Source organism: Etheostoma cragini, chromosome 3 (assembly GCF_013103735.1).
Source record: "Etheostoma cragini isolate CJK2018 chromosome 3, CSU_Ecrag_1.0, whole genome shotgun sequence".
In the NCBI taxonomy this organism is placed as follows: domain Eukaryota; kingdom Metazoa; phylum Chordata; class Actinopteri; order Perciformes; family Percidae; genus Etheostoma; species Etheostoma cragini.
Window position 1 is genome coordinate 18662038 of NC_048409.1, and position 25682 is coordinate 18687719.

Consider the following 25682-nt stretch of genomic DNA (forward strand, 5'->3'; position numbering starts at 1 on the left):
CACACACACACACACACACACACACACACACACACACACACACACAATTGCATGCACGCAGGCAGGAGCAGGAATGGTGACAGTAAATAAACCCAACAGTTTACTAATGAGGAAAGAGATAGGATGGCATTTGTGTGTGTGTTTGTCAGTGAGAGAGAGAGAGTTCTTTTGAGGCATTCAGGTAGAATAATGGAAGCTCAGCATGTGAGATGTCTGCAGGTTACACAGGGAATTCAGGACACCGAAGCATTATCCACCTCTGGCTTTCTCTTTCTTTGGTTCTCTGTCTCTGTCAGCTCCTCTGCTGCTCTCTGCCTTTCTCTTTCACTTTGGGTATGTGTCCAAATGTCATTCCTCCTCTTTTACTGGTGTTTCTTTTGTTGTTTTCTTTTCTCTACTGTATCTCTCTGATCTCCTTCTCTGTCCCTCTGCCTCTTCTTATCTTGTTGCTCTCTTTCTTTCTTAGACAGGTACCCCTCAACACATACTGTACCTCCAACCCATGCACAGAAATCTCTCTGATTGTTGCTCTTCACAAAAAGGATAATACTGTTGGTGTGTGTGTGACTCTATCTGTGTGTGACAGATAAATCGCTCTGCTCTGTGTTTGTGGTTGTTTTGTTGTTTTGGTCCCAGAAGCTTGGCTCGGACCAATACTAATTCCTGATGTGGTAACCTGGCAATAGCCGTGTTTCCATGGCCATCACCGGCTTGGCAGGGGAGACAGCGGTCTCCTAAGTGCTCTGCTTCGTGCCTTCCTTTGGTCGTACTTGGGATTGCTCCAATGTGACTTTCAGACAAATGGTGTGAGATGACGTCTGATTGTAGAGAAAAGCTGGTGCAGCAAGCAGACAATGACACAGATACATATGCTTAGCTGCTCATCCTCTGAAAGGAGGCAAAACAGGCTACTTTAAAGAATGTGTGTTTCCTACTTTCTGTAAAGACATAGTAATATGCAGTGGGTGTGTATGTGTTTATGTTTTTGTGAGGACAGATATGCGGCATTGATAGTCAGAGATATAAACAAGCTTAGATTGTGTGTGTGTGTGTGTGTGTGTGTGTGTGTGTGTGTCAACTGCCCTTTCCGTGGCCTTCGTAGTGTTTAATGTTTAATTGAGGTTTACAGAAACAGTGACAATGGTTAACATAGTGGCTCTGAATACCCTCAACTCAGAGTCTATTAATAATATTTCAAGGCAAAGGACTCTCTATTCTCATTGAACTTCTGATATTTTGAACTATTGTATTGTAATTAATACTGAACAGCATATTAATAATAATAAAAATGTATGGATAAACAATACTGCTCCATCAACAGACGGTCACCGAAAATGTCACTGAGGCTGCACAGTTTAAGCAAACACCTCTGTGAACTGTAAACTGTAGTCACACATTCCCAGAGTGAATGCATGCGCGCGCGTGTGTGTGTGTGTGTGTGTCTGTCTGTCTCCATTGTCCTTTCACACACATAGTTTGGTAAGTATGTATGATTTTTTAGCAAATATGTCACACATTAGGAGTCAGTTAGTTTGTAACATTGACATATTTACTTACACTTGCTGCACCTGTAGAAAGAAGAAAACAAAAGGAGAGAAATCTGTAAGAGGGATGAACGTGGGAGGACAGTAGTGCTTAAGCAGATAGTTTTAAGATTATTCTCACATTGTTATTGAATGTCATTTTCACATGACGCCTGTTTGAAAGCAAAGCGCCACCAGCAATAGTTACATTTAGGGACATGTGGTTTTTGCTTTCTTGCTGAGAGTTATGATAGATGACAAGTTATCTTTGGAAAGAGTCAGGCAAGCTGTTTACCCCTGTTAACAGTCTGTATCCTAAACTAAGCTAACTGGCTGCTGGTGGTAGCTTCATATGTAATGCACAGGCATTAGAGTGGTATCAATTCTCATTTATATTAGGGCTTTGCAATTAATCCAAATTGTAATCGCTATTACGATTTTAGTTCCTTATGATCACAAAACTTGAATAATTGAGTAAAAAGATTACTTTACATTACGTTTTGCAAGTAGATTGACTATTGTCTTGTGTTTTGAATGCATTTAGGGGATTTTCACAGTTCTGTTTGCACTGTTCAGTTTAACTTTTTTTTAAACTGTTTTTTAAGTTCAATAATTGCAACATCTTTTCCAAAAGTCAAAGAGTAATCGTGTTAAAGGAGAATTCCGGCCAATTTTGACGTTAATCTTGATTGCTATAAATATGCGTGTACTTTCAATTTAAATATTCCCAACCTAAATCCGTGCATGCAACACAGAGTATCTGCAGTAACGCGTATGAGATTCCACTGAGCTAAAACGGTAGTTGTTGGGGCTAGTTTTAGAGAGCCTTTGTGCCTCTTAACAGACACAGAATGCAATTAAAATGTCTGTACAAGATGAACAAGGCTCTTACGTGACAAAACGTAAATTAATTTATTAATTTATTAATTAATAAATTTAAATTCACCTCCCCTGTTGCTATCCTGGTGGTAGCTAGCTCACCCTGTTAGCTGCTTGCTGCCGTTCGTGATGTTTAGCCAGGCTTCTGTGATAATAATCACGCTGCAGTTACGTGTGTATTTGTAGCTCATCTATTTTGTGTGTGATCGATCTAGTGTTGGTGGATTTAGTTCCCTAAGATTAACGTAAAAAATAGGCCGGAATTCTCCTTTAAATAATGTGATTCAGTTATGACCAAAATAATCGTCATCAGTCTTACTTACTTAGTTACTACTCCATTTTCTCAGTGTCAGCTGCTCAATCCAGGGCAAAATGTTCTTAGGCACCATGCCAACATTCAGAAATTTCCTCCAGGGCAGCATTTCAGGCTCACAAATAGTTTCTTGCTTTAACCCCTGTCAATCTATTTCATGCCAGAATATTAATATTGGCAAACAAAATGAATAACTCAGCATTTAGTTCTCTCTTTAGTTAATGTAATCTTCCTATCTCTCTTTCCCATTCTCTGTTTTAGGACTCTGCTGTAGAAAGATTGCCTTCTCCAGAATATGCCTTGTCTCCATGGTAACAGGCCTAAGACAGACCCAGACCAACTTCAGGCCAAACTCATCCAATCTTGTCCAACTTACCTAATCCTGGACTGTAATAAAGAGGAAAAAAATCCACTCAATTAGTCATTCTTGAAATATTAGTAAGGTTCTCTATTATGTCTCGTAGTTATTTTAACAATTCGGGTGCATTCACATGACCCAGAATGCCGAAAATAATGGAAACAAACTGCTGTGCTTGAAACTTTGTCATTTTAAAAGCTGTACATTCTACTTTTTGGTGATCACAATGCAGAGGACTTTGCTTACTCTTTAAATGGTCCCACCATAAGGAAAACTTAATTCAAAAGTTAGCTTTCCTTGATCATTATGTCAGGGATAATTTTATTCACAATTAAGGGTTCTTAAACTGGGCGGCACCTATCCCAAACTGGTCAGAAAGGAGTCCTAAACCAGGACCAGAATGCACCAGCTATTCAGCCAGGTGCTGGGGCAGAGGGATCTGTCCAGAGCGGGAGATCTTTTTTCTCTGGAGGACACAGAGATCGAAGCCTGTCTGTCTCAGGCTCTTGAACAGATCAAGGCCATCTCCTGCTCACAGGTCAGTAGGCAGAACCAACACACATAGATGATGTTTATCCAAAATATAACAGGGCAAATGCCAGTTTAATTATTCATGTTCTTATCTATAATTCATGTTTTTGTCCTTCATTTATCACTGTATCCTTAACGTTGTGCCCTCTTACCATCTGCTGTCTGACAGGACTATTTGACCAATGATAATGACCAGGCAGTGGTGGAGATTTGCATAACGCGCATCACCACGGCCATAAGGGAGACAGGCTCCATCGAGCAACACAGCACAGCTCTGGTGGGACTGTGGGAGTCGTGTCTTGAACATAACCTCACCCCGCAAGGTGAAAACACAGAGGACACGCCGCATGCCAAGATAGCCTCCGACATCACCAGCTGTATCCTGCAGGTACTTCTCTATTTGTTTGCTTGAAGCACAAACTGCACATACAGTACATACCTTTGCACTTATGTGGGGAGAAAAGACCAATGCATTTTAAATGTGTTTTCATAAACAATAGTCCTTTGTATAATGTAATACAGTACTAATGCCATGCAGGTCTTTGGTCTATATGGAAAAAAGGCACATATATATATAAACACATATATTTACAGCTTATACCCAACTTTGGGCAGGACTGTTGTTGTTGTTCAAGGTATAGCTAATTATACTTCATATTTCATATTCTTTTGGGTAGTTTAATCTATAACATTGTTTAAAATGTTATAAGCTTATTGTGTTTTAATAGAAGCTAGAGTAAATTCACCTTCACAGACATCACTATAGAACTCTTGTCACAGGTGGAATATGTCTATCACCAGTGATTGATTTTCTCTTCTAAAACCAAGATTTGTTTAATATGTACAAACCATTAGAAGCCTCACAAGGTAAAACTATTCAATACGTCTCTTGCTCTCTCTCTCTGTCTCCCCTTCCATTTCCTTTAGGAATGTGCTTAATACCCTCATAATGAATCTTGAGGAAAGACCCGTGCACGCACACACACGCAAGCTAAAACTAAAAGTTCTGACAGCAGCACCAGGCTCTAATGTCTTATCTAACAGTTATCGGGAAAGTACTCACTTTGATCTGTTTCTTTCACTGACTCCTTCAATCTATTTCCTCTTGATTTTATTCTACCTATTTGCCCTGTCTCATTTATTCTTTCTTACATTCTTTTACCCCCCAACTATTTTTATCTCTTCTTTGATCTCTTCTCCTCGCTTTGTCCTCCTGTAATTTTGAATCTACAGATGCACAAACACTCCTCTTACCTTTTTGCTGAGACTCCCACAGAGGGGAGCAAAAAGTAAGCAACAGACTGTAGAAAGGAAGTTTTTCATAAGCTTACTGCTTGTATGTTCCCACTTCTTACTGGCTTATGATGACATTTACAGTGTTTTTTCTTTATGGCATCCTGATCTGGGTTGTGTGTTGATGTGCTTGATGATGCTTAACACTTGTATGGTATTTGGGTCTTTCAAATTTTTAAAAGAAGATAAATGGTACAAAGATACATTTTTTTCTGCCGGATAGCAGTGGCCTTACCTTATTTTCTGTGACAAACATGTATTACTCACTCAATTCACAAAATTATTCTGGATAGGACCACTTATGTTTTTTTCCATGGTGGATTTTTAAAAGGAATTATAACCTTATGACAAAAAACGAATCACACCTCCATTTTTCATTGTGTTCTAGTAGAGATTGATTACATTCCCTAAACATATATCTTATCTCAATTGTTTGAAATTGAGATAAAGATAATGTTTGTTAATAGATTATGAAGTATGACGACAATACAAGGGTTAATGTGACTCCTCCTAATAAGATTAAAGAGAGAGAGAGAGAGAGACCGGACAGATACATCCATCTGTACATTCATAATTAACTTGGTGTAAACATTTACTGTATGTTTAGATTAAAATTAGTGCAGATCCAATAAATGTTGTGTCATGTAGATTGATTGATAGATTGATTTCATGTGTCCTGACTGAATAATATCTTTGTGAATACATTGTTTGCACTGCCATCTAGTGATGGTATAGCAGTGTGACAGAAGTAAAAAGGACCACCATTTTTTTTACTCTAACACATATACAGTGAACATCTGGTGGAAAGGCATTTTTGGTGTTCTGAAGTAGAAGTAGATAATGAAGGTTAAGTTTGAAAGTGGGTCCATTAGGGAAAATTATAACTTTGGAGGGGTGCAGTGAACATTGCATATTATGGATACATCATGAAACATATCCTGCTGAGGGTCTTAGAAATCTAAATCTAAATATTGCCTACTTTCCCAATCAGACTTCTGCAACTTAAAATAGCCCTGAAGGTGGTGGGGTCTGTTTTCCTCCATCTTTCACAGTAAGAAACACACGCGGATGTTCAAGCAGACATGGCATCAGCGGTCTGTCCTGTTGAGGGTGCTAGTGCATTTTAAATCCTCTCTCATTCTTCCTTATGTAAATGTTCACAGGGACACACTTCTGCATGTGTTTGCATCCTCGACTACAACACACTTCCCTTTATACTTGAAATACAGGGTAAATGTAAGCAATTTAAATGTGTCTTAAAGCCTGTCTTTAATGGTCTGGCATTTATTGTACTGCTTGAGGAAAGTGTACTTTTAGCTGCTGCTTTTTGTCTGGATCTTCATCAAGCAGACAAATAGTTACTGATAATATTAAAAGGTGTTTGGGAATGCCCTTAATAAAAGCCCTTATGCCTCTTACTTATAACAGCAGCTGTCACTTCAACCTCTCTTGTTTTCTTCCCTCAGAACTACAGTTGTCCTTCGGTCATGGTGCTGGCTGTCCCAGTGGCGGTGCGGTTCCTGCAGAGAGGGAACAGGGAGCTGAGCAGGAACATGTCTAGTTATCTCTCCCTGGCTGCCATCGCCAAGGCTGATCTGCTGGCTGAACACACAGAGGCCATAACGCTCAGTGTCCTGGGAGGTAGGACATGCATACATAATGTCACACACCAAAAAGGATGCTGTATGCACATACTAACAAACATACACAGAAATGCATCTGAATTAGCATATTTTAATTTTTGTGCGTTGATAGCCCATTAGATGTTGCTCTTAAGAAAGGGGAAAGTAAGTGAGTTTTACCCTTTCAAGTTAAATGCTATGCAGTGCAATTCCTCTCCTCTCCTTACTCCTAGTTTCTATCGGTTGCAGAACGGCTGCGGATCGGCTCCGTTGCGTGTCGGCTCCGTGCTCCGTCGTCCGTCAATACCCACCAGGTCCGGATTTGTTGTGGAACGGCTGCGGCCATGACTGACAGCTGAAGTCACAAGGACACACGAGATCTCCCAAATTTATGTAGAATAGAACCACAAAAACAACAACAGTTTATTTCTATCCAGAGGAGAAGAGAGAAAACTCTGTGCTGTGTTTTCAAGGTGCAGTGCAGGGAAATATGATCCGTCGTAAGCATGGCCTATTTTATCTTGAAAATTAACCAAAGTTTTTAGCTGGTTTTTGTGCTCGACTTCCTGTCCCGCACTATCTGCCATGTGCTAAAGTGCTGCGGCTCTCTCCGGCATCCAGCAAAACAGAAGCTCTGCATATCTGCTCCGGAGGGCTGGTGATCGGCGGAGCTTGGACGGAGTCGGGACGCAGCCGTTTTGCGCCCGGTGGAAATTAAGAGTTAGTTTCTGCTGCCCTTGATGGATACAGATCTTCTAACACACAGAGCTTTGCAGCTTAACAATACACATTAAAGTGATTTTCCAACAAGGCCATCATAGTCGTTGCGGTAGTTGTTAATGGTTTATTGGTGGGTTGCACTTGTAGAAGTAGGACTTATACGCTCCTACTGTGAGGGCAATTAGCAGACCTGCAACAATGGGCTCCGCAAGTTTACTGGAGTAGAAAAATGAATTACTGTTTGAATTACTGTTTGCAATCATTTGCAATGGTGGTATAGCAAAACACAGTCTTATCCTATCATGAGGTGCTTTTATAATGATTGCCAGCTCATTGAATATAATAATGATGGTAAATAACAGCTCCTGCAAATCATCTTTCTCCTGATGGCCCTTTGATGCATCCTGGAAATGCATACGTAGTTATTGTGAGGAGGAAAGGGCAACTGACGCTTTGTGTTGTGCAGTTTCTCTTGTTTCTGTCTCTGTAATACATTACAAATTTTGTTGAACTTGGTTCCATATTTGTCTACTTTACACAAGGACCAAAAAATTAAAAGCAGGTTTGTTTGTTTCCTTTTTGTTCCATCTTTTCCACAATTGTTACTTTATTCATGAGCTGATGCAACTTTTCCGCTTATTACACATAGATTTAGCAATTCAAACAGCTTACAGAACGTGTTATGCCAATGACCAAATATTATGAATCTAGCTGCAGTGTGTGAGGAGATACACGTTCCATACAGGAGTGTAGAGGACTTGTCTAGGTATGGATCTGATTATTTTGAACTGAAACAATTGAACTGAGTATTTTCTTCAACTTCACCTCACAGCAACTAAATTCAAAGAGTGGAACCGCGCTGACATCAGGTCAGTGGTTAACGAAAGCTATTCCCTGAAACCTTTTTTCTGCCCTTTCACCCATTATTTTTAACAAGGATGCTTTTCGAGCACATTAGTGTGGTGTAGGTATCTAAAGGGCCGGAGTTAGCACTGTCTGATGGAGATCTGTGTACTCCTCAGGCCTCATGTGGTGCTAATCACGTCACACAGCATCAGAGTAGCACCCACTGCTGTCTAGTTAATTTGAAGTTTGTATAGGGTTGGGGATTTGAACGTCAAATAGTTGGAAGACACTTTACACCTTTGGTTCATAAAACTGTGGCTAAAAATAGAGATAGCCTGCCTGTGGTGGATACCATGCCAAAGGGAAAACAGAAAGTCTGCGTTTTTCTGATAGTAGCTATGTTTGATACTACAAAACCTAGTTTTTCCTTTTGGGTACTGTGTTTAAAACAAGAGCCTGTATGACTTACTATTGAAGTCGGAATTGCATTAAGATGCATATGTTGACTCTAAAGAAACAAACACCACAACTTCTCTCCAGAAAACAAAGTCAATATGTCAAATCAGTTAAAGCTATTCATTTTATCGGTTTATCGGTTGATCGGTTATTACCCAGTTTAAGGTTTACTGTGAAGTTTTTGAGAACTAGTGACATAACGGAGTAATATTACCGAAGTAGGTCCCGGTTTTGTTTGTATTATGCAAAAACATTAGGGATGCACATGCAAGCGAGCCAATAAAGAAATAAAGGAAATTTTATGAAATATATCTGCATGTTTGTTAGACACAATTATTTTTGGAACACTGAATGTAAATATGGCTGGTTGCAGGTTTGCCTAATTGACAAGTTACTACACTCAACTGTGGTAGTTGCTGATATTGATGTTCAAGCTTTCTTTTTCTGCTGACTAATGTAATGAGTTATGCACTCGGTGTTAGGCCAAAGACAAACTTAGTTCATTTGATAAAATAGACGAGCAAATAAATACTTTCAGTCCTTTTTACTTGTTTCCTTTTGCACTTTTACATGTAGTCCACACACATGATCAAATTCCTTCTTGTCAGCCGTCAGGGGAGACACAGTCACTTTGACCCTGACATTTCTTTCCAATAGATTTATGACCTCCCAAAGTCATCACATAATATCACACTTTGGGACACTCGTGTAGACAAAAGTGCTAGCACACACTGAAACATGGCCTTGTTTGTGAGCTTAGAGAGAATGAGAAAGAAAAAAGAGAAGAACGAGAAATACAATGTGAAAGTGGAGGAAAAGATGGGAAAGATAGAAAGGTATATTCAAATACACAGTAACACACAGACACACACACACAAACACACACACACACACACCGAGAGTGGAGATAGGATGGGCGTAAACAAGGCTTGCTTGAGGGCTTTATTAAAGTGAGTTGAGATTTATGTTTCCTTGGGCAGTTTTTAATGCAGCCTCAGCAGTTTAAAATCTTCACCCCCCACTGCAACCCACTGCTGAGACTCATCTACGGTGCTCTGAACATTTCAAACCCCATGTTGCCTCTTTAACAAGCCTATACTTCTTTCCTCTGAAACCTCAACATAAACACAACACAACATAAACACAAGACTACAAACGCATGCCAAACTGTGTGCGCACACACACACACACGTAGCTTGTAGAAGCAATAACAGATGACATCTCTTTTTCCCAGCAGCCCCTCTGTTCAGAAAGTGAGCTGATGTAATGGGGTTTGGGGGATGTTGAGGATGGGGGCGTGATGAGTTGGTTACACAAGCTAGCAGGATGAATAGACTGTGTGTGTTGTGTGTATGTTGTTTATACTATAAGTTTGGTACTAAAGCCTGGGGTCACCACATGCATGTTTTCAGTAATTGTACTAGTTTTTGTGTTCTGTGGAAGGCGAGGGCTTGGCTAAATTTTGTACTTTGTCAGTTCAGTGTGTAGCGATCTTTAAGAGAATGTGTGTACATGTTTACTAGTTACAGGAAGCCTGGAGCAGGATACAGCATGAACGTTTTATAGTCTGCTACAGTAAGGCCTCGGCCATTATCAGATGTCAAGCACGCAAACACACACACACACACACACACACACACACACACACACAGACAGAAACATATGGCATTACTTTGGCCCCATAAGGATTTTAGAGCCAAGAGTAAAACCTGATCTTAAGGTAACACTGGACTTTGGAATGTGTCACTTGTCAAAGTTAGGCTATATGTCTTTTCTAGCTCCCCTTCTGCAGAACATATGCATTATTGTACTCTAGCTTGTAAGGTTTAGAAAAGGCAAAATGTTTGGGGTGAGTAGGTTGCATAGGAGATGGTGTGAAAGGTGATGGTTCCATTTCTTAACAACAGATCACGGTTACAGAAACGGTTGGAGACTATGCAGAGGTTGTAGCTGCAGTAGAAACCTGCTACATTTCACTAATGGGCATCTAGCAGGATGTACCTCAGTAAACTGTAAGCTTGTGTTAGCTGAAAAACATCTTGCATGTTATTTGTCTGCAGTTGCAGATGCATTTTCGGTGTCATTGTCAGCTTATTTTAATCAACAGGAGATTAAATATATTTTTTTTTAAAGGATCGTGCATTTTTTTCCTAACGTTTCAACATTTATTTTCTGTATGGCTCTTTCCTCAAATAATATAGAAGAGCCTTTAAACAAGCCAACATACTGTACGGTAGCTCCTTTGCCATAAGTGAGTGGGAGTGTGTGCATTGGTAAATGTGAGTCGAAAAGTTCAGTCTATTTATATATAAGCCATAACCAGACTTTGTAGTCAAATTGGTCTTTTAGGTATTGACATGTCAGAAAAACACTGAAACTGCTTATCGAGCATTATTATTACTTGAAATGTTTATTCATACCTCACTCCATTCACACAGTCATGTTAATCAAAACATATGTATTTACAAAATACATTCAGTTTCACCTTTTTAAAAAGATCAACAAAACATCTTTACAGTATAATACAAGACAACTTAGTACATAAAAGATTAGAGTGTGTAAACATTGTCCTCAGTTTCTTTTTATCAAATTAAAACAAAAACTCTCTCACAATACAAATATAATACTTTTACTACTATTACTTTATGCAGTATTAAAAACCAAGGCACATATATGCAATCCTAAAACTAAATGAGAACTACTGAACTACCAACAAAGAAACTCGTATAAATTTAAACACTGATAAGTACACATTTAGAAAAGAAAGGTCTTAAAAAAGGCTTTAAAAGTTTTTAAAATTTCAAGAAAGTTTTGAAATAAATGTTCCTCGAGTTGCTGGTTGTCCATGCTTGAGATAAAAACACGTAGTTTTTTGGCCCCACACATATTTCATACATTATATGTTGCTCTGCACATGGTAACTCATTATTAACAGATTAGAATGGTACCTCTTTCAGTTGTAATGGGTAGTGAATGATAGTCAATCTCTAACTTCTAATAATTGTACCTAAAAGACTGCAAAGTTAGATAACAAAATGTTTTGTCAAATTAATGTTCAACAGGTTTTTCATTGATAATTGATTAATTGCAATCACTTTTTCTGTACAAATCTAGATAGAAAGAGAGAAAATGCATCATTACTCTAAAAACTACATCACTACATTTACAAGATAATCTCTTGTAATTGTCTGTGACTTCTTATTTATCTCTCCTGCATGGCTGTCTGGTTATAACTCTGTTTACTGGCTCAGAAACCGTGTGTGTGTGTGTGTGTGTTATGGCGTCAGTTCAAAGGTTACAAAAATAAACTTCAGTCTCTCACAGCATTGGCTTTCTCTCATTTGCATGTCCAGTAAAGTTCTTTTCAGCATTAATGTTCATGATGATAGCAATGGAGATGATGATAGAACAGTCATGATGATATCATAATAATTAAGACATTTAACTATATGGGCGAAGATAATAAAAACAGTTAATTTTTAAGTTGCTCTCTTCAGTTTCTGCTTGAAAGCTTATTACGATCTTGCTGGTATTCACAATGAGGATTATGATGAAGCTGATGCTAATTTATACCACAAGCAGTATCAATCAGTTGATGAATTGAGCGCCTCCATGTGGCACCATCTCCGTCACCCCCCACGCCACCATGTTCCCCCTCTGCTTGCAGCCTTGGCCTTCCTGCAAAGCCACCTGGGAAATCTCCTCCTCTGACAGTACTCTGTCCCACATGTTTACTCCTGTCATCTTCCCTGCGAACGCCATCTTGGGATCGAACCCTTCCTCAAACCCTGCCACTCCGCTCCCGCTGCTTGGAGATGAAGAACAGCAGCCATTCCTTTCCTGCCCCAGCTGGAGTGAGCCTCCGTTGGGTAAGACGTGTCCCTCAGCCACTCCAGGTGTGGAGGCCACCTTTTTCCCAGCTGCCCACAGGGACGCCAGGCCCTGCTCAGACGACCATGCCCCGCACAAGTGGATCCACTCTGATGTGCCCCCTGGGTTCACCACACCCAGTGCCTCCACCAGGTGAGCTTCTCCTCCAATGGTGAAGAGCGCAGAGGTTTGACCAAGCAGCAGCTGGATTTCATATGGGTTGCGGCGGTTTCCGTAGGAGAACAGCACAGTTTTGTTGGAGACGGTGGTCGGCTTCACCCACATGCAGACAGTAAAAGAGGAGACGGAGAGCGGGACATCTGGGATGACGGATGTGTAGATTCGACGGGAACGCATAGGGAAGAGCAGCGCCATATCACAACCTAAACAACAACAAGATGTGAAAGTGTTAATTGTGTAATTTTTGATTAAGTACTTAATTTACCTTAACTGAACAGCTTCACATTCATTGGAATGGTTATATGACTTTTTTTGAGTTGAATGGTGGTAGTCTCGCTACCCCCTAGCGCCTGTGAGCGGACAAACCACCCTTGCAACTTTCAGCCGGCGAGTTGCCGGACTGAGCGTCAGGCACACATACGCCCATTCAGCGTAGCGATGGAGTTTTTTCCAAGAAACAGAAACTTAAGAATTCATTGTCCAAGGAAGAGAGAGAGAGGAAATGGCAGACTCACCAAGCGAGGAGTCAGACACAAGTAAACATAGAAGCTGCCAAATACCTATTCTGAAGCTGTATGGGGAGCTCTAGAAAACCACAAGCAACACTGCATAGCACCCCTTTGAAGAGAGGTAAAGTTAGTGAGATTTTGAAGGTTTGATTATGATGTTTCCTGGTAGGTGCATATAAATTGAGAAAATAGTTAGGCCCAAAATTTAACACTGAGGGAAAAGATTAATGTTGAGAAAATGAGACTGAATTTGCATTGCTGATTGCTTGAGATTTACACAGTTAAATAGGAGGACAACCAATATAAAGCTAGCTAAAAGTATCCAGAGTTGAAGTTGGACTGATGCATTGGGAGATCAGACCTTGTGCATTTTATTGGACCACTTATGGATATGGATATATGTCTCTGTGAAGACTGGAAATGCTTGTTAAGCCATACTCCCCTCAATTCATGTCCAGGGGATGAGATCATGAATCGTTTGAGTTTTTTTTTAATCCACCAATGCATACAAACCGTCTCCACCTCTGGGTCATCTTGCTCATTGGTTTGTTCAACTTCATTTCACTCTTTTCATCGATACCCCACACACATAGTGTTACTCTGTACTTGTTACATGTGCAGTGAAAACAAAGTTGAATCTAATTTAAACATTACACTCATTTAATTCACAATATGGACAAACCTACATCCTTAAATTTGCATTTTTGTTTTCTTGACACAATATTTTTACCTCCATTAGTTTCTCTCTCTCCTTCTCTCTCTTGGTCTCTTGTGGATACCAAATAATGTTGTATTTCTGTCAGGTATCTGCCACTTTAAAGATAAGGGTGAAAAAAAAAACATTTGGAACATGGTGTGTGTGTGTGTGTGTGTGTGTGTGTGTGTGTGCGTGCGTGCGTGCGTGCGTCTGTTCTTGATGGTTTCCACCTGGTTCTGATTTCCCAGGGTGCTTTGGTGCGGTGTTTGTGGCGAGTGGCTAATGATTACATCTCCCTCTGCTTTGTATCTAGGCCAGATTTACATTTCTGGACTTTAAAGATATGTGGGCATTTTTGTATGTACATGCATTAGATGAGTCATGCAGTATAACATATCCTGTTTTCTTTTGCTTGATTCATTCTAGGAAATTAAGTTGTCTTACTAACATGAGTGGTGCCTTTGTGGGACTAAACTTGGTTTACTTACTCACTCTTAGTCACTTAATCTCTAAAGTTACATTGTTATTAGTCAATGCTTAATTCAAGGAAGGAAGGTAAACCTGAGTAGCTCTGCTCTGCTAAGTGAAACCATATGTTCACAGTTAGTCCAGAAAGAGTTACGTATTATGATTATCTTTTAATGCATATCTTGGCTTCTGTTGTTATCTTTAAACATCTAAATTGCACTTTAAATATCTGTCAACTGTTAAATATCGGTCAGGTTTAGATTAATGGATGAAGTCCCATTCTGCCTGAGCTGAGAGTTGGACCAAGGGTTTTCTTTTCTTGTGTGATGACTCACTAAAATATGTTTATAATCGACAATAATAAACAATCTGAAATAAGAGGCAGTAAGTGACCATTAAAGGGATGACCCCATACCTACTCACTGTTCTCTCCATGTTTATCAACTCAGACTAATGGGGCTATCTCTTAAGAGAAAAAGATAGTTTGCTACTTGGGGAGGACATGTCTGGAGACAAAATAGACAGACTGTGCGGTAAAGGTATTTGGGACAAACACAAGCTGCCTAATTAGTTGCATTCTCTTGACCTGAATATGTCAATACAGAAAAAACCATTGAAGGTGGACGGTAATGACAGACAATGAGCACCAATTGCTGATGATAAGAAGGATATCTCACCTGCGGGTAGGTATCTTTGCCTCGATGACCTCAGTACCTCCCCCAGCTCCACCCTCGTCTGTTGCAGTGCAGCCAGAACCTCGTCTAAAGCCAAGTCTTGTGATGTGACCTCTTGCTCCTGGAGCCGTTGCCCTCCACCTGCTGGAAGCTGGGATCCTGTCTTTGTATCCATGCCCATTCCAGCTCCTAGGTTGCTGAAGCAGCCGGTCTCCAGCTTGGCCAGTCGGGAAGTTTGTGTTTGTGCTGCGGAGAGGAGCTGCTGCAACATCGCCTCCAGGTGGTTAGAATTCCCAACAGAATTCCCAGCAGCAGGAAAAATCTGATCTCTAAATTTGAAGCGCTCCAGGGTTTCTCTGAGGCCGCCCTCAAGCTGCAAGGCCAGCCTTCTTCCTGCTGTCTCCACGGCAACCCCACAGGAGCCACCATACTGTGCTAAAAACCTGAGCAAAAGGACCAATATCAAAGATTTGAACCTTTTCAACCGAGTCAACAGTTTCTCAACCCTTAGCAACCAAGGCTACTTTAGCAGCAGAACCTCTCCAGCAACCAATCTGGGTTCCCAATTCCCTCATAAAATCATTTATATGTAAAGTAACAGGATACATTTGGGATACTGGTCTTAAATTGAGCTGAAGCAATTTGTTGAGTAATCAAAAAAAAAAAAAATAATTACTTGTTGCAGCCTCTCAAATATTCTTTTTTTCTTAGTATTCTATAATGGTAAAATAAATACATTGCACATACCAAATAATTAATCAATTGATCGCGAAAATATTTGGGAAATGATTTCAATAATGAAAACAATTATTAGTGGCAGCATTAGTACCTCTGTGGAAGTATTTGCACGTAAAGGTTGTAGACTTTGATCAACAGTGTAGTAAACCTCGGACTTACGGGTTACGGTAGCTGTTTATTAAGTTTTATTTGATTATCAATCCTAACCTCTTAATTCACAGTTTTTGCAACTACGATGAAAACTCATTTCATCTCATTTAAGACCAGAATTGCTGAGATCTCTGATCAGCTTTGTCCAACCAACCTGAGCATTTCTCCACGCAGTGACCCCATCTCCACCTTAATAATGTCATCTGCATACTGAAGCAACATGTTTTCCCTCATCTGACTGTTCTCCAGCATCAAGAAGATTTTGTCCCATTTGGTCAGGTCTGGAGAGTTGCAGGGGGCTGGACTTGGTGTGGCTGGATAGAGGGATGGTAAAAAGATGGAGAGAAAAAAAGTTATCAAATATAAGATGAACAACTATGAAATAAAAGAATATTAACTCCAAGCTTTATTTTCTTTGGAACTCTAATTTCAATAGCTTACAACTTTACAGCCTTTATATATTTACATTTTGGCCAATGGGCACCTTTTAAAAGTATACAAAATAAATTAATAGTACCTGTTTGCAATGTACCCTACGATGTACAGACAACAGTCACTGGATTACTCTAATTCTGAAGAAAACATGATGATTCTAAGGCAAGTTCTGGAGTTACTGTATAAGCTGAAAAAACACAAATTTTCAGAAATTCAACTTCTTAAGCACTCCTCAGTAATCTTTATATTCTGCTTTTCAAAAAAGATGGCAGTGGAAAAGTGAATTTGTTAGCAGAGTATGAAAAGGGTAGGGCAGGTGTGGCTTTAGAGAGAGCAAGCAGGAAGTGGCTTTTAACAGATGGTGCTGCATTGAAAATACTATGATTTCTCCAGCGTTGTCAGGAACTTCAAGGCCATAATTGTAAGAAGAAAGACAGAAATATATATGCTTGAACAGCAGGAAAAATGAAGAGTAAAGGGGGGACAAAAGAGGAAGTGAGGTTGTTAGGAGAGAGATAAGAACGTGAGAAAGAAACAGGACAATTGACTCATAAACCACTTTGCTTTTTCCGGCAAAATACATCAGGCTTCCTGCACGATTGAGGAGAAAGAAGGAAGGAAAAGAGCATTTATGTACACAGAAAAAGAAAGGAAATAGCTTCTGAGAGTAGGGGAGCGATAAAGCACAGAAAGGGGAGCGAAGATATATGTCAGACACACTGTTCTGACACATGTTCTGTGTTTCTGAGACGTTTAAGCGTCTAAAATATCTGTGTATACCTGCAGACATATTTTAGAAAGGCATCACAGCACTGAGATTTGTTTTGGCCGCCTGTCCCCAAGGTTCAAAGTAAATTAGACAGGAGGTTCATGCGCTCTACTCCCTCTGACTTACCATACTAAAAGTGCAGGTCTATCAGAGGTTTATAAAGGATTCGGATGGATCTTGGAGTGAGAGTATGTGTGATCTGACATGAGCTTGGATCCTTCAGTCTTTTGGTACTTTTAAACTGAGTTTGAAGGCTTGTAAAGTCCTACAGCACTTACTTCTTATTTTGAATTGATTACTACTTATTTTAAAGAAAGATCACCACTCTTTAGTTTAATTTTTAACATTTATTTCTACTGTTGCTATTATTTCTATCCCTTACTTTTATTTGCTACGTGTTTTAGCCTGCCATTAATATTTTAAAACTGTGTCATGCACTGATTAATTAAAATCCACTCGTAAGAAATAAGCAGGTCAGAAGCAGTAATCTGTGTGTGTGTCTTTCTCTCTCTCAAACACCTGCACACACACTGTATTTGACTCACATGATTTCACTTTTTCTCCTTAGTTCAGCAAGCCAGTTACGAATGTATTGTGTTTCTTTTTAATCTTTGCTGCCAACTTTTCCTTTCTTGGCAGGCACAAACTAACTTTTTTCTTCCTTCAGCGCTGTAATTCATTTACTCGCATTTAACTATTCTCAGTCATTTGTTTAAGCCACTCTCATTTTTCCCTTAAATCAGGTTTAATCACATCGCAGGCTGTGCCCGGAGCAAAGTTTCCTGCCTGTTAACTGTTGGTGCTCCAATTATATCTCCTGCCATGTTTAAAACAACAAACACACTCAAAATGCAAGATGCTAGGGGCTCATTGCAAGCTCACAAACACATTATCTCTTTTATGTAAACACACATTCTTTTATCTTACAAACAGGGATGCCTTCCAAAACAGCAGTAAGAAGGGTTTCATAATGATATATTGCAGTGTTTCTGCGATTGGTGACTAGTCATTCATGCTGTAATATGTGTCTGCTCTGGTCGCCAGCTCAAAAACCTCTCCAATTTTCTAGCTCAGCATATTCTTTGATTCTGCTCGTCTCATACACAACTCTGTCTCTGCCAACAGTCTGTGTACTCTGTGTACTGTGGTACTTCTTATCTCTTCTTTCTGCCTATATGGCATTTTTAGCCATATAAAGTATTCAACAACAAACCAGCAAACCCTGCAACTGTCTCTTTCTCTCTCTTTTTCTGTAACCTGTTCTGTACAACTTGACCCCAACTGTTCCTTTATTTCCACTCCATCTCTACGTTTTTCTGCTCTCTGACATCTTATAGTAATATCATTGTATTTCTAGTAAAAAGTAATGTTTGTCACTTGTCAGTTACAAGGCGCTGCTTGTACAGTCCATGTGTGACATTTTTGGTCTAAGGAGCATGTCAAATGTTGGTTTACATTGTAATCAGTAATGACAGAGACTGAACATAAAGAGACGATGAGTCTGAATTTCAATATAGCCTTAAGCTCACCTTTCACGCAATCTCATGCATGAATCCTACAAAAAATCAATTTCATGCTCCGGAATTTAATTAAATTGCAACCATGTCCATCTGAGAATTTTAATCAAATAATTTACACACACTTTAACACTTACGTTCTGGTGTCTCTCCATCTGTGATTTCATTGTAGTAGGGGTCAGCATAGTTGACCACAAAATCCTCCTCATATGCAAGAACCAGACACACACACGCTGACAGCACACACACTGCCTGGGGGAACCTCCACCGGAACATGCTGCTGCTGCTGCCGACTCTTGTGTGAGAGAGTGAGAGTATATGAGTATATTAAGTGGTAAGTTTCAGGTCTGCTCCTCTGACTGCCTGCTTGTCTGTGTGTGTGTGTGTGTTTGTGTTTTCAGATTGTCTGTGTGTGTTTTGTTTGTCTCTGCTGCTTCTCCCTGTCGGTTTCACAGCGCTGCAGGTCCACCACCTTCTTTTTCAACCCCTCACTCTCTCTTACAGCATTTGTCCCTCCTCCCTAATTACTCCTCATCTCTCTCTCTCTCTCTCTCTCTCTCTCTTTCTCTCTCTCTCTCTCTCTCTTTTGCTCTCCCCCCTACCTCGCTTTCATTCTTTCTCGTTAAATACTGAGCAATCCTTTGGCAGGAAACACGGCATTGTAGAGTACTTCAACCAGAGAATCGGGGGGGCTTGTTCTGCACACACACTGAGCAAAAGATCCTGCGTCCTACATGTTCTGTTCACACCGTTGTCATCCTTACATATCAGAGAGGCACAGAGCTGAAATTATTCAACGTCTAATGGAGTTTGTCGATATATACACAAACATGCACGCATGCATGCACGCACACACACACACAAACATACTCACATACAAACACACAAACACACACATACTACATTTATATTACTCTACAGTACTTTGCATTGATTTAATGTATAACAAAACCAGATATCAACCATCAGCCCTGCATTCTTACTCTTAAAGGATTAATTTGGTCGGTTGCATCTTGTGTCAACTCACCACAATAAATGTTGAGATTTGAAAACACAGTGACATCGCTACAGCAAAGGGGTCAAACGGTCAGGTTTTAATCAGGCCCCAGTATAGCCAGACCATTGAAAGGACTATTCTTTTCAGGTAAACGCAAAAGTGAATGCATCTTCCCTATCCCTCACTACACAGGAAAACTGTGACAAACACAGTCAAAGTTGAAACATGACGTCTGTTAACTGTGATGTGTTTACAGTTTGGATAAAGAGTGTATCCCTTCCGAGTCAGTTTAGCTTTTGTTTCTGTGTCTGATCATAAGACAGCTTGCCATTATTGCCTAGTCTGTCTTCTTTTTAGTAATGTTGCCTTGCCCCCAGGTGTCTGTTTAACCACAAAAATGCAAGTTGTAATTTGCAACATGAGATTATTCCCTCTTGTGTTGGTTTGGATTTGTTTCACTAATCATCAATCAACAATATACCTGTGACCCATGCATGAGGATCTTTTTTGACGCTATCACCACCTGCAATCTTTGTGCCAGAAGTGCTTGCAAAACATCTTTCTGTTATAGGCCCCATATCTAAATAATTGCTTTGATGAGTACAATATTATTGCCAAAAAAGCCAATAGCCTCCCATACAAAAACTAGATTTAACTTTAATAAACCAGAATAATTCTTAAACCAAATAACTAAGCCTTTACCTCAACTATAAACCCAAGCTCTTACTCCGAATTGTCTTTATCCATACTCTGATCTGAACCTAATCTGTTTATAATTTAACTTTGAACCCCGATATTACTCAAAATTATTCAAACATGTAGGGAATATCCTTTGATGACATTAGTAAATGTTTGAAAGTTTCTCAAAATTTCCATTCTTGTGAAAACGTTTGGCTTTTAAAGAGAGTCAGAGCTCAGAGATGTTCAAGCAGCGCTCTAGCCTGCGAGCGAGGAGGTGAGTAATGCATCGTTGGAGGTAGCCTGTATTTCGTAATCAGATATAACTGCAGCCCATGCGACTCAAAGAGAGAGAAAAAGAAAGAGGGGAAAAAGGAAATAGAAGGGGGCGGAACAGAGAACACAAACTTTCCTGATTTTTGCCCCATGCAGAGACTGTGTGTGTGTGTGCGTGCGTACGTTTGTGTGTGCATTGAATGGAACCCAGACATGAGGGGTTTCTAAATGGGTTTATTGTTCTCCTGCTTCACTCTGTTTAATCATTTATTTTGTCGGCCTCACCATGTGTTTATGTGTATATACGTATCATGTGTATATACTGTATACATGGTATAAGTGTATATGTTCATGTGTGTGTATGTTTTCAAGAGGATGGAAATAATTACTTCCTCGTGGGATTTTAGGATTTGCCCTGTCTCCCATTCTCAATGCCCCCTCCATCTTTCTGTCAGCCTGTGTCTCTCTTTCATTGAATCTGTTTTCTCTCTCTCTAATACCTACTGAAACACACACCTATTCACTGGTTATCTGTTGTGGAAGAGCTTTTTCATTCAGACAGCTGAGAGAGGGAATTGTGTAAAGTAGCAAAAGCTTCAATTAGCATTACCACTTGATAGAATATAAGATTGGTTTAACCTGTTGCCAGTTTATTAAAGCTTTTACATTAAGAATTTGTGGAATGTAACAAAAAGAGAAATATGTCAAGAAGGATGTTGACAGTTGTGTATGTTAACAGTAAGTTTATTAACCAGAAAGGCAACCTTTCCTAAACTTAAATCAGTGGTTTTAGATGGTAAAACATACCATAACCATATCTGCATCCATTTAAACAAATTCTTATGCAATGACAAATATCCTGTTGTTTTGTGTGACTAATTGAAATGCCTTTATAGGTAATCATGCAAACAGATGTATCAGCTCTACCTCCAGTTGCACCTAATTTCTGCTGGCTCAGCAGTTAGAGAAAGAATTGCTTTTCGGTTTTTGGACTTGTAGTATGAAAGCGTCACTAATGAGTCTTGTATCTTTTAGGTATAGGATGAAGAGGAAGTTCAAGCCAGAATGGAGAGGACACTTTGTCTTTCACACACAGACAGACAGACAGAGAGAGTATGTACGGAAAAAGTTATCTAGGTGAAAGGGAAGGATGGTCATCGAGTTCAAACTTTGCAGGAGACCGTGCACGTGTCTATGAATTGCACTGGCGTACATCTGGTCGTCTGTTATGTTTTTCACTTCATGATTTAGATGAAAAATATTTTTATGCATGAAACATTTTAAGTCATGTGTAAATGTGATGACAATCCTTGCCATATTTTTTTTGCTCTCTGCTAACTGGATTCCTTCCAGAGAGCTGGAATCCCTAGGATATGGGCTTTCTGGGAGACGTTTGACATCTCTCTTTTGACTCGAAAGTTTCTCTGGCTCTCCCCCACCCAAAGTTATTCAAGCTGTTTGATCCACAATTTTTGGGACATACTGTACATACACAAAATGTGTGATGGAAACTACAGAAAACACGTTGAAGCTGTAAATATAAAAGCATCTCTCTGTAAATCATTAGTGCTGATCTCTAAATTGTAGTCCTGTACATAACCTCCTTTGCATAAAAGTCCTGTGTCTATTGACAAGTTATGTGCATTGCTGGATATCAATGGAATGTGCCTGTCTTTGTCCAACATAGAGCTGCAGTCGACAGTCAATAGAAAATTAATCCGCAACCACAGATTTTTAATTATTTGAGCAGTTTTTCAAGCAAAAATGGCCCCAAAAAAATTACTGCTGTTTCCATATAAATTATTTTATTCTTTTCTTCAATAATATTAAACAGAATGTTTTTTATTTTAGCCATGTTAGTGCCATGGGTTAATGGCGCTAACATGGCGCCATGGCAATGGGATTTTAAGGAAATGTGAATTTTTTTCTCTTTCAGTCATTTATGTGCTATCCTTTATCTCAGTTTAAAAGTATCTTGATCCACTTGGGTTTCGGTCTTCAGTCCTTGGGGGGATTAAATGTTTTTGTTTAACATGTAGAAAATTGAAATACGCATGTGCATCTGAATCAAATAACTTTTTAAGATCTGAAAATAATCTTAAAAAGTTATTTGATTTAGATGCACTGGTCCCAGCGCTGTTAGTGATACCTAGTGAAAGTTAAGTGTCTCTCCAGAATTGGTAAGTGTCTTTTTGTGACTCACTTTGTGATTCTAATGTGACATTTTGAAAACAGCACACCAAAAGAAAACCATCATGTCCTCTCCTGCCTCACAAGTTAACAATACTGACTGATCAGTTCTCAGATTTCTTGGAAAATATCTGAGGGGCCTTTCAAAAATGTTAGCTTTGTGTACTACAGAAACAAAGGTCATTACAGGATATTTTATTGAGATTTGTAAGTCATGGTTATGGGTTGGGTGTATGCTGGAATGAAAGGACAAATGTCAAATACTGTGTACCCCCACACACATGCGCACACACACATATACAGGAGCGGGAGTCAAGTGAGGTGGTTTAACAAAATAAAATATGAATCATATAATCAAAAGGGTATATTCATGTCTCACATGTATTGTCTGTGTTTTTAGACATGGGTGAGTTTGCTCTAACAGGCTATATAAATCCTCTTCAGTGTGTTTCTGTGCAGACTTTGTCTCCTCTTGCCTTTTAACATTCTTCTGAACAATTACCAGCTCTTTTTCTGCACATGTGCTGTATCTGTCTCTTTTTATGGTGATTTGTGTCTTAAGTGTAGTGTGGGTGTGGGTGTGTGAGTGATATACCGTATAATCTGTGATTAAAGGGAAGAGAAAGGGACATAACAAGAGCCAGCAACCATCTTCTAAATATTTATGTGAACTCTTCTTCCCTCTTCTGCCTTTGCACAGAACATTGCAGAACAGTCAGTCCTCTCTGTTGATCAGTACCAGTCATTTGTTACAGGATAAAACCTGTGGTTAAAGTAATAGCTATGTATGTACCTGTATGAACCATTTATTTAGTTCCTGCTGTAATATTTAAAAAAAAATGACAAAAGTTCACCATGTACTAGCTGTTTGAAATATTATAGACCCAGATGTTCATGATAAATGAGCATAAATGCAGCACAAAAGTCCTTTCTCGCAATGTTAACGAAAGTGAAAAATAGTTTGTGTATCTGCAATGGGATTCAGATGTTCCAAAATGTAATGGGCACCTGCTTTGCCCATGCTATACCTTTTCACCAAGTTTCATTCATTCAGTAGTTTTTTATGAAATCCTGTAAAAAGTCAAACAAACTAACAAACAAACAGACAAACTTCTCGGCGGAGTTAATAAAATGGAGAAATATTGGACATTTAATTCAATCTAATTATTTATATATCTTATTTAATCCTCACATGGGACTCAACCTGAAACCTTATGCGTTCAAACTAAAATGTTGGTCTTGCTATTCTCTTATACTGCTGTTGGACACAAAAGTCATTGTTTGAAATCTTGAAATGTGACCAATAATGAACCTACCATTTGAAAACAAGAGCCTTTGTTCTTTAAAGATGTTTCCTACATGAGTCAAAGGCTGTTAGGAAATGCTGTGGGATTTGTTGGGCTGCGTGCTGATTTAGAAATGCCTTTATGTACAATCATGCGTCAGCACTGACTCCTTTTTCCTGCATCAGCATCATTGAAGCAATGTTGCCAACAAATGGAAAATGTTCTCTGAATCTACTGAACACAGATGTTGTATCATAAAATCATTGTGTGTGTTTTCTGAGAAAAATTACAGTTTTGGCAAATATGCGTGATGTTACAGTAGAGCTACGCCACAAAAAGCTTTAAAGAAAATTTAGGTTTCATGCAACTTGGGTCTGATTTATTTTTGGCTTAAGTTCTCTTGGCAATATAATATTATAGTCACCAAGTTAATTGTTGAGATCTGGGAATGCTGTAACATCAATAACAAGAAGTCTGATGGAGTAAGTTGCCAGTTTATTAGGTTTACCCAGCCAAAACCAATGCAGCCTAATACAACAGTCACATCATTAAATGCTACCTTCAATTAATCCTTTTTGTTGTTTTTTTCTATTATTTAGCGGACCCACTGATATCAATGGAGTGGAAAAAGTATAGAAACAGCTATCAGTGCCAACCCACTCTCGTATTTTGGGCTTTTTATAAAAACAATAGACCTATGTCTCTACTTCCACTGTTTACACAGGACACTTAACATGTCTTGTCTGTCTAACTACTGTTTTATATGGCAACCATTTTCAGTATCCAAATGGTCACCAAGTTGTATTTGACTATGAGGCTCACTGTCAGCAACTCTCTCTTTTGCAGGTAACCACATGCTGTTACGAGTGTTGCCCTCAGTCTACCCCAGACAATTGGATACCATCCACTCTCACCTAGGCAACCTCACTGCCATGATGTCACAGCTGGAATCCCCAGAACAACAGCACCTGATCAGACTCATTCAAATTGTTGCTGAGCAACATCCACTTGTGAGTGTTTTTGTGTCTTTTTCTGTAGTTTTTTAGGACATACAGCACAATGTACTGTTGGCAGGGCCTGAAATTAACACCTGACCACCTGCCAAATGCGGGGTAATTTTGTAATTGGCAGGTAACACTGTCAATCTACCTGCCATATTGGCAGGTAACCAATGAGAATTGAGTGATTCGGACGCATAACTATTGGTAACCAGGGTATGCCGTTGCTTACGGGCCCGGACCAATCAGGGGCCCGCATCCTTGTAAGATATTGATTGACAGCCGGGGCCCCCTATCACATTTTCATTACTCGCGACAGCAGTCCCACGTGCAGCCACTGACTAAGCGGGAGTGAGAACGGGTCAAATTCATTTCCTTGTTTGTGATTTGAAGACGAGACGTGTGTGACTCGAACATCTCACATTTACCAACACAACATACAGCAAAAGATGTCCTGCCAACATATAAACATTTTAACATCTATGTACGCTGTAACGTTTTTTCACTATAAATTTGATGAAACTTGCTGCTGTTTTAATCCTGTTGGCTTGCTGAAGGGCTTGTGCTCCGTTCCCCTGGGACTGGCGCATGCAGAAAAAAAACTAAGATGAGATGTACAGGATGACCTAAATTGAGGACAGCTACATTATTGTAGGTGCAGTGATAAGTTAAAGTCCAGTAAATACTCCATCAAACCTTATGAATTTGT

The 25682-nt window shown here is 39.5% G+C and overlaps 2 protein-coding genes and 1 long non-coding RNA gene across 5 annotated transcripts in view; 2 read left to right on the plus strand and 1 right to left on the minus strand.

The window, feature by feature from the left end:
• The window catches only part of veph1 (ventricular zone expressed PH domain-containing 1), a 74647-nt gene that overhangs the window by 6203 nt on the left and 42762 nt on the right, over positions 1–25682 (plus strand). For 2 of the 3 annotated variants that reach the window (XM_034867122.1, XM_034867124.1), the window contains exons 2-5: positions 2977–3611; positions 3774–3992; positions 6364–6538; positions 24822–24985. In XM_034867122.1, coding sequence (XP_034723013.1) covers positions 3474–3611; positions 3774–3992; positions 6364–6538; positions 24822–24985 — 696 coding nt within the window. In that variant the 5' untranslated portion in view covers positions 2977–3473. The remainder of the gene's footprint in view (positions 1–2976; positions 3612–3773; positions 3993–6363; positions 6539–24821; positions 24986–25682) is intronic. The other variant, XM_034867123.1, reaches the window with a different exon arrangement.
• Positions 11673–21586, plus strand: LOC117941906. The gene is made up of 4 exons (XR_004656002.1): positions 11673–11799; positions 14313–14319; positions 16173–16179; positions 21573–21586. It is a non-coding gene; the product is annotated as an uncharacterized LOC117941906 (long non-coding RNA).
• ptx3a (pentraxin 3, long a) lies at positions 11803–19043 on the minus strand. Its single transcript, XM_034867125.1, has 4 exons — positions 18686–19043; positions 15982–16141; positions 14943–15382; positions 11803–12794 (listed from the first exon to the last, which is right to left on the minus strand). The coding sequence occupies exons 1-4, from the start codon at positions 18822–18824 to the stop codon at positions 12130–12132; spliced, it is 1404 nt and encodes a 467-aa protein (XP_034723016.1). The 5' UTR covers positions 18825–19043; the 3' UTR covers positions 11803–12129.

Coding starts and splice junctions, on each gene's coding strand:
- ptx3a (XM_034867125.1), bottom strand. CDS start 18,824: ATGTTCCGGTGGAGGTTCCCCCAGGCAGTGTGTGTGCTGTCAGCGTGT. Junction 16,142..18,685: donor AGATGGAGAGACACCAGAAC/GTAAGTGTTAAA, acceptor CCCTCTATCCAG/CCACACCAAGTCCAGCCCCC. Junction 15,383..15,981: donor CTGCGTGGAGAAATGCTCAG/GTTGGTTGGACA, acceptor CCTTTTGCTCAG/GTTTTTAGCACAGTATGGTG.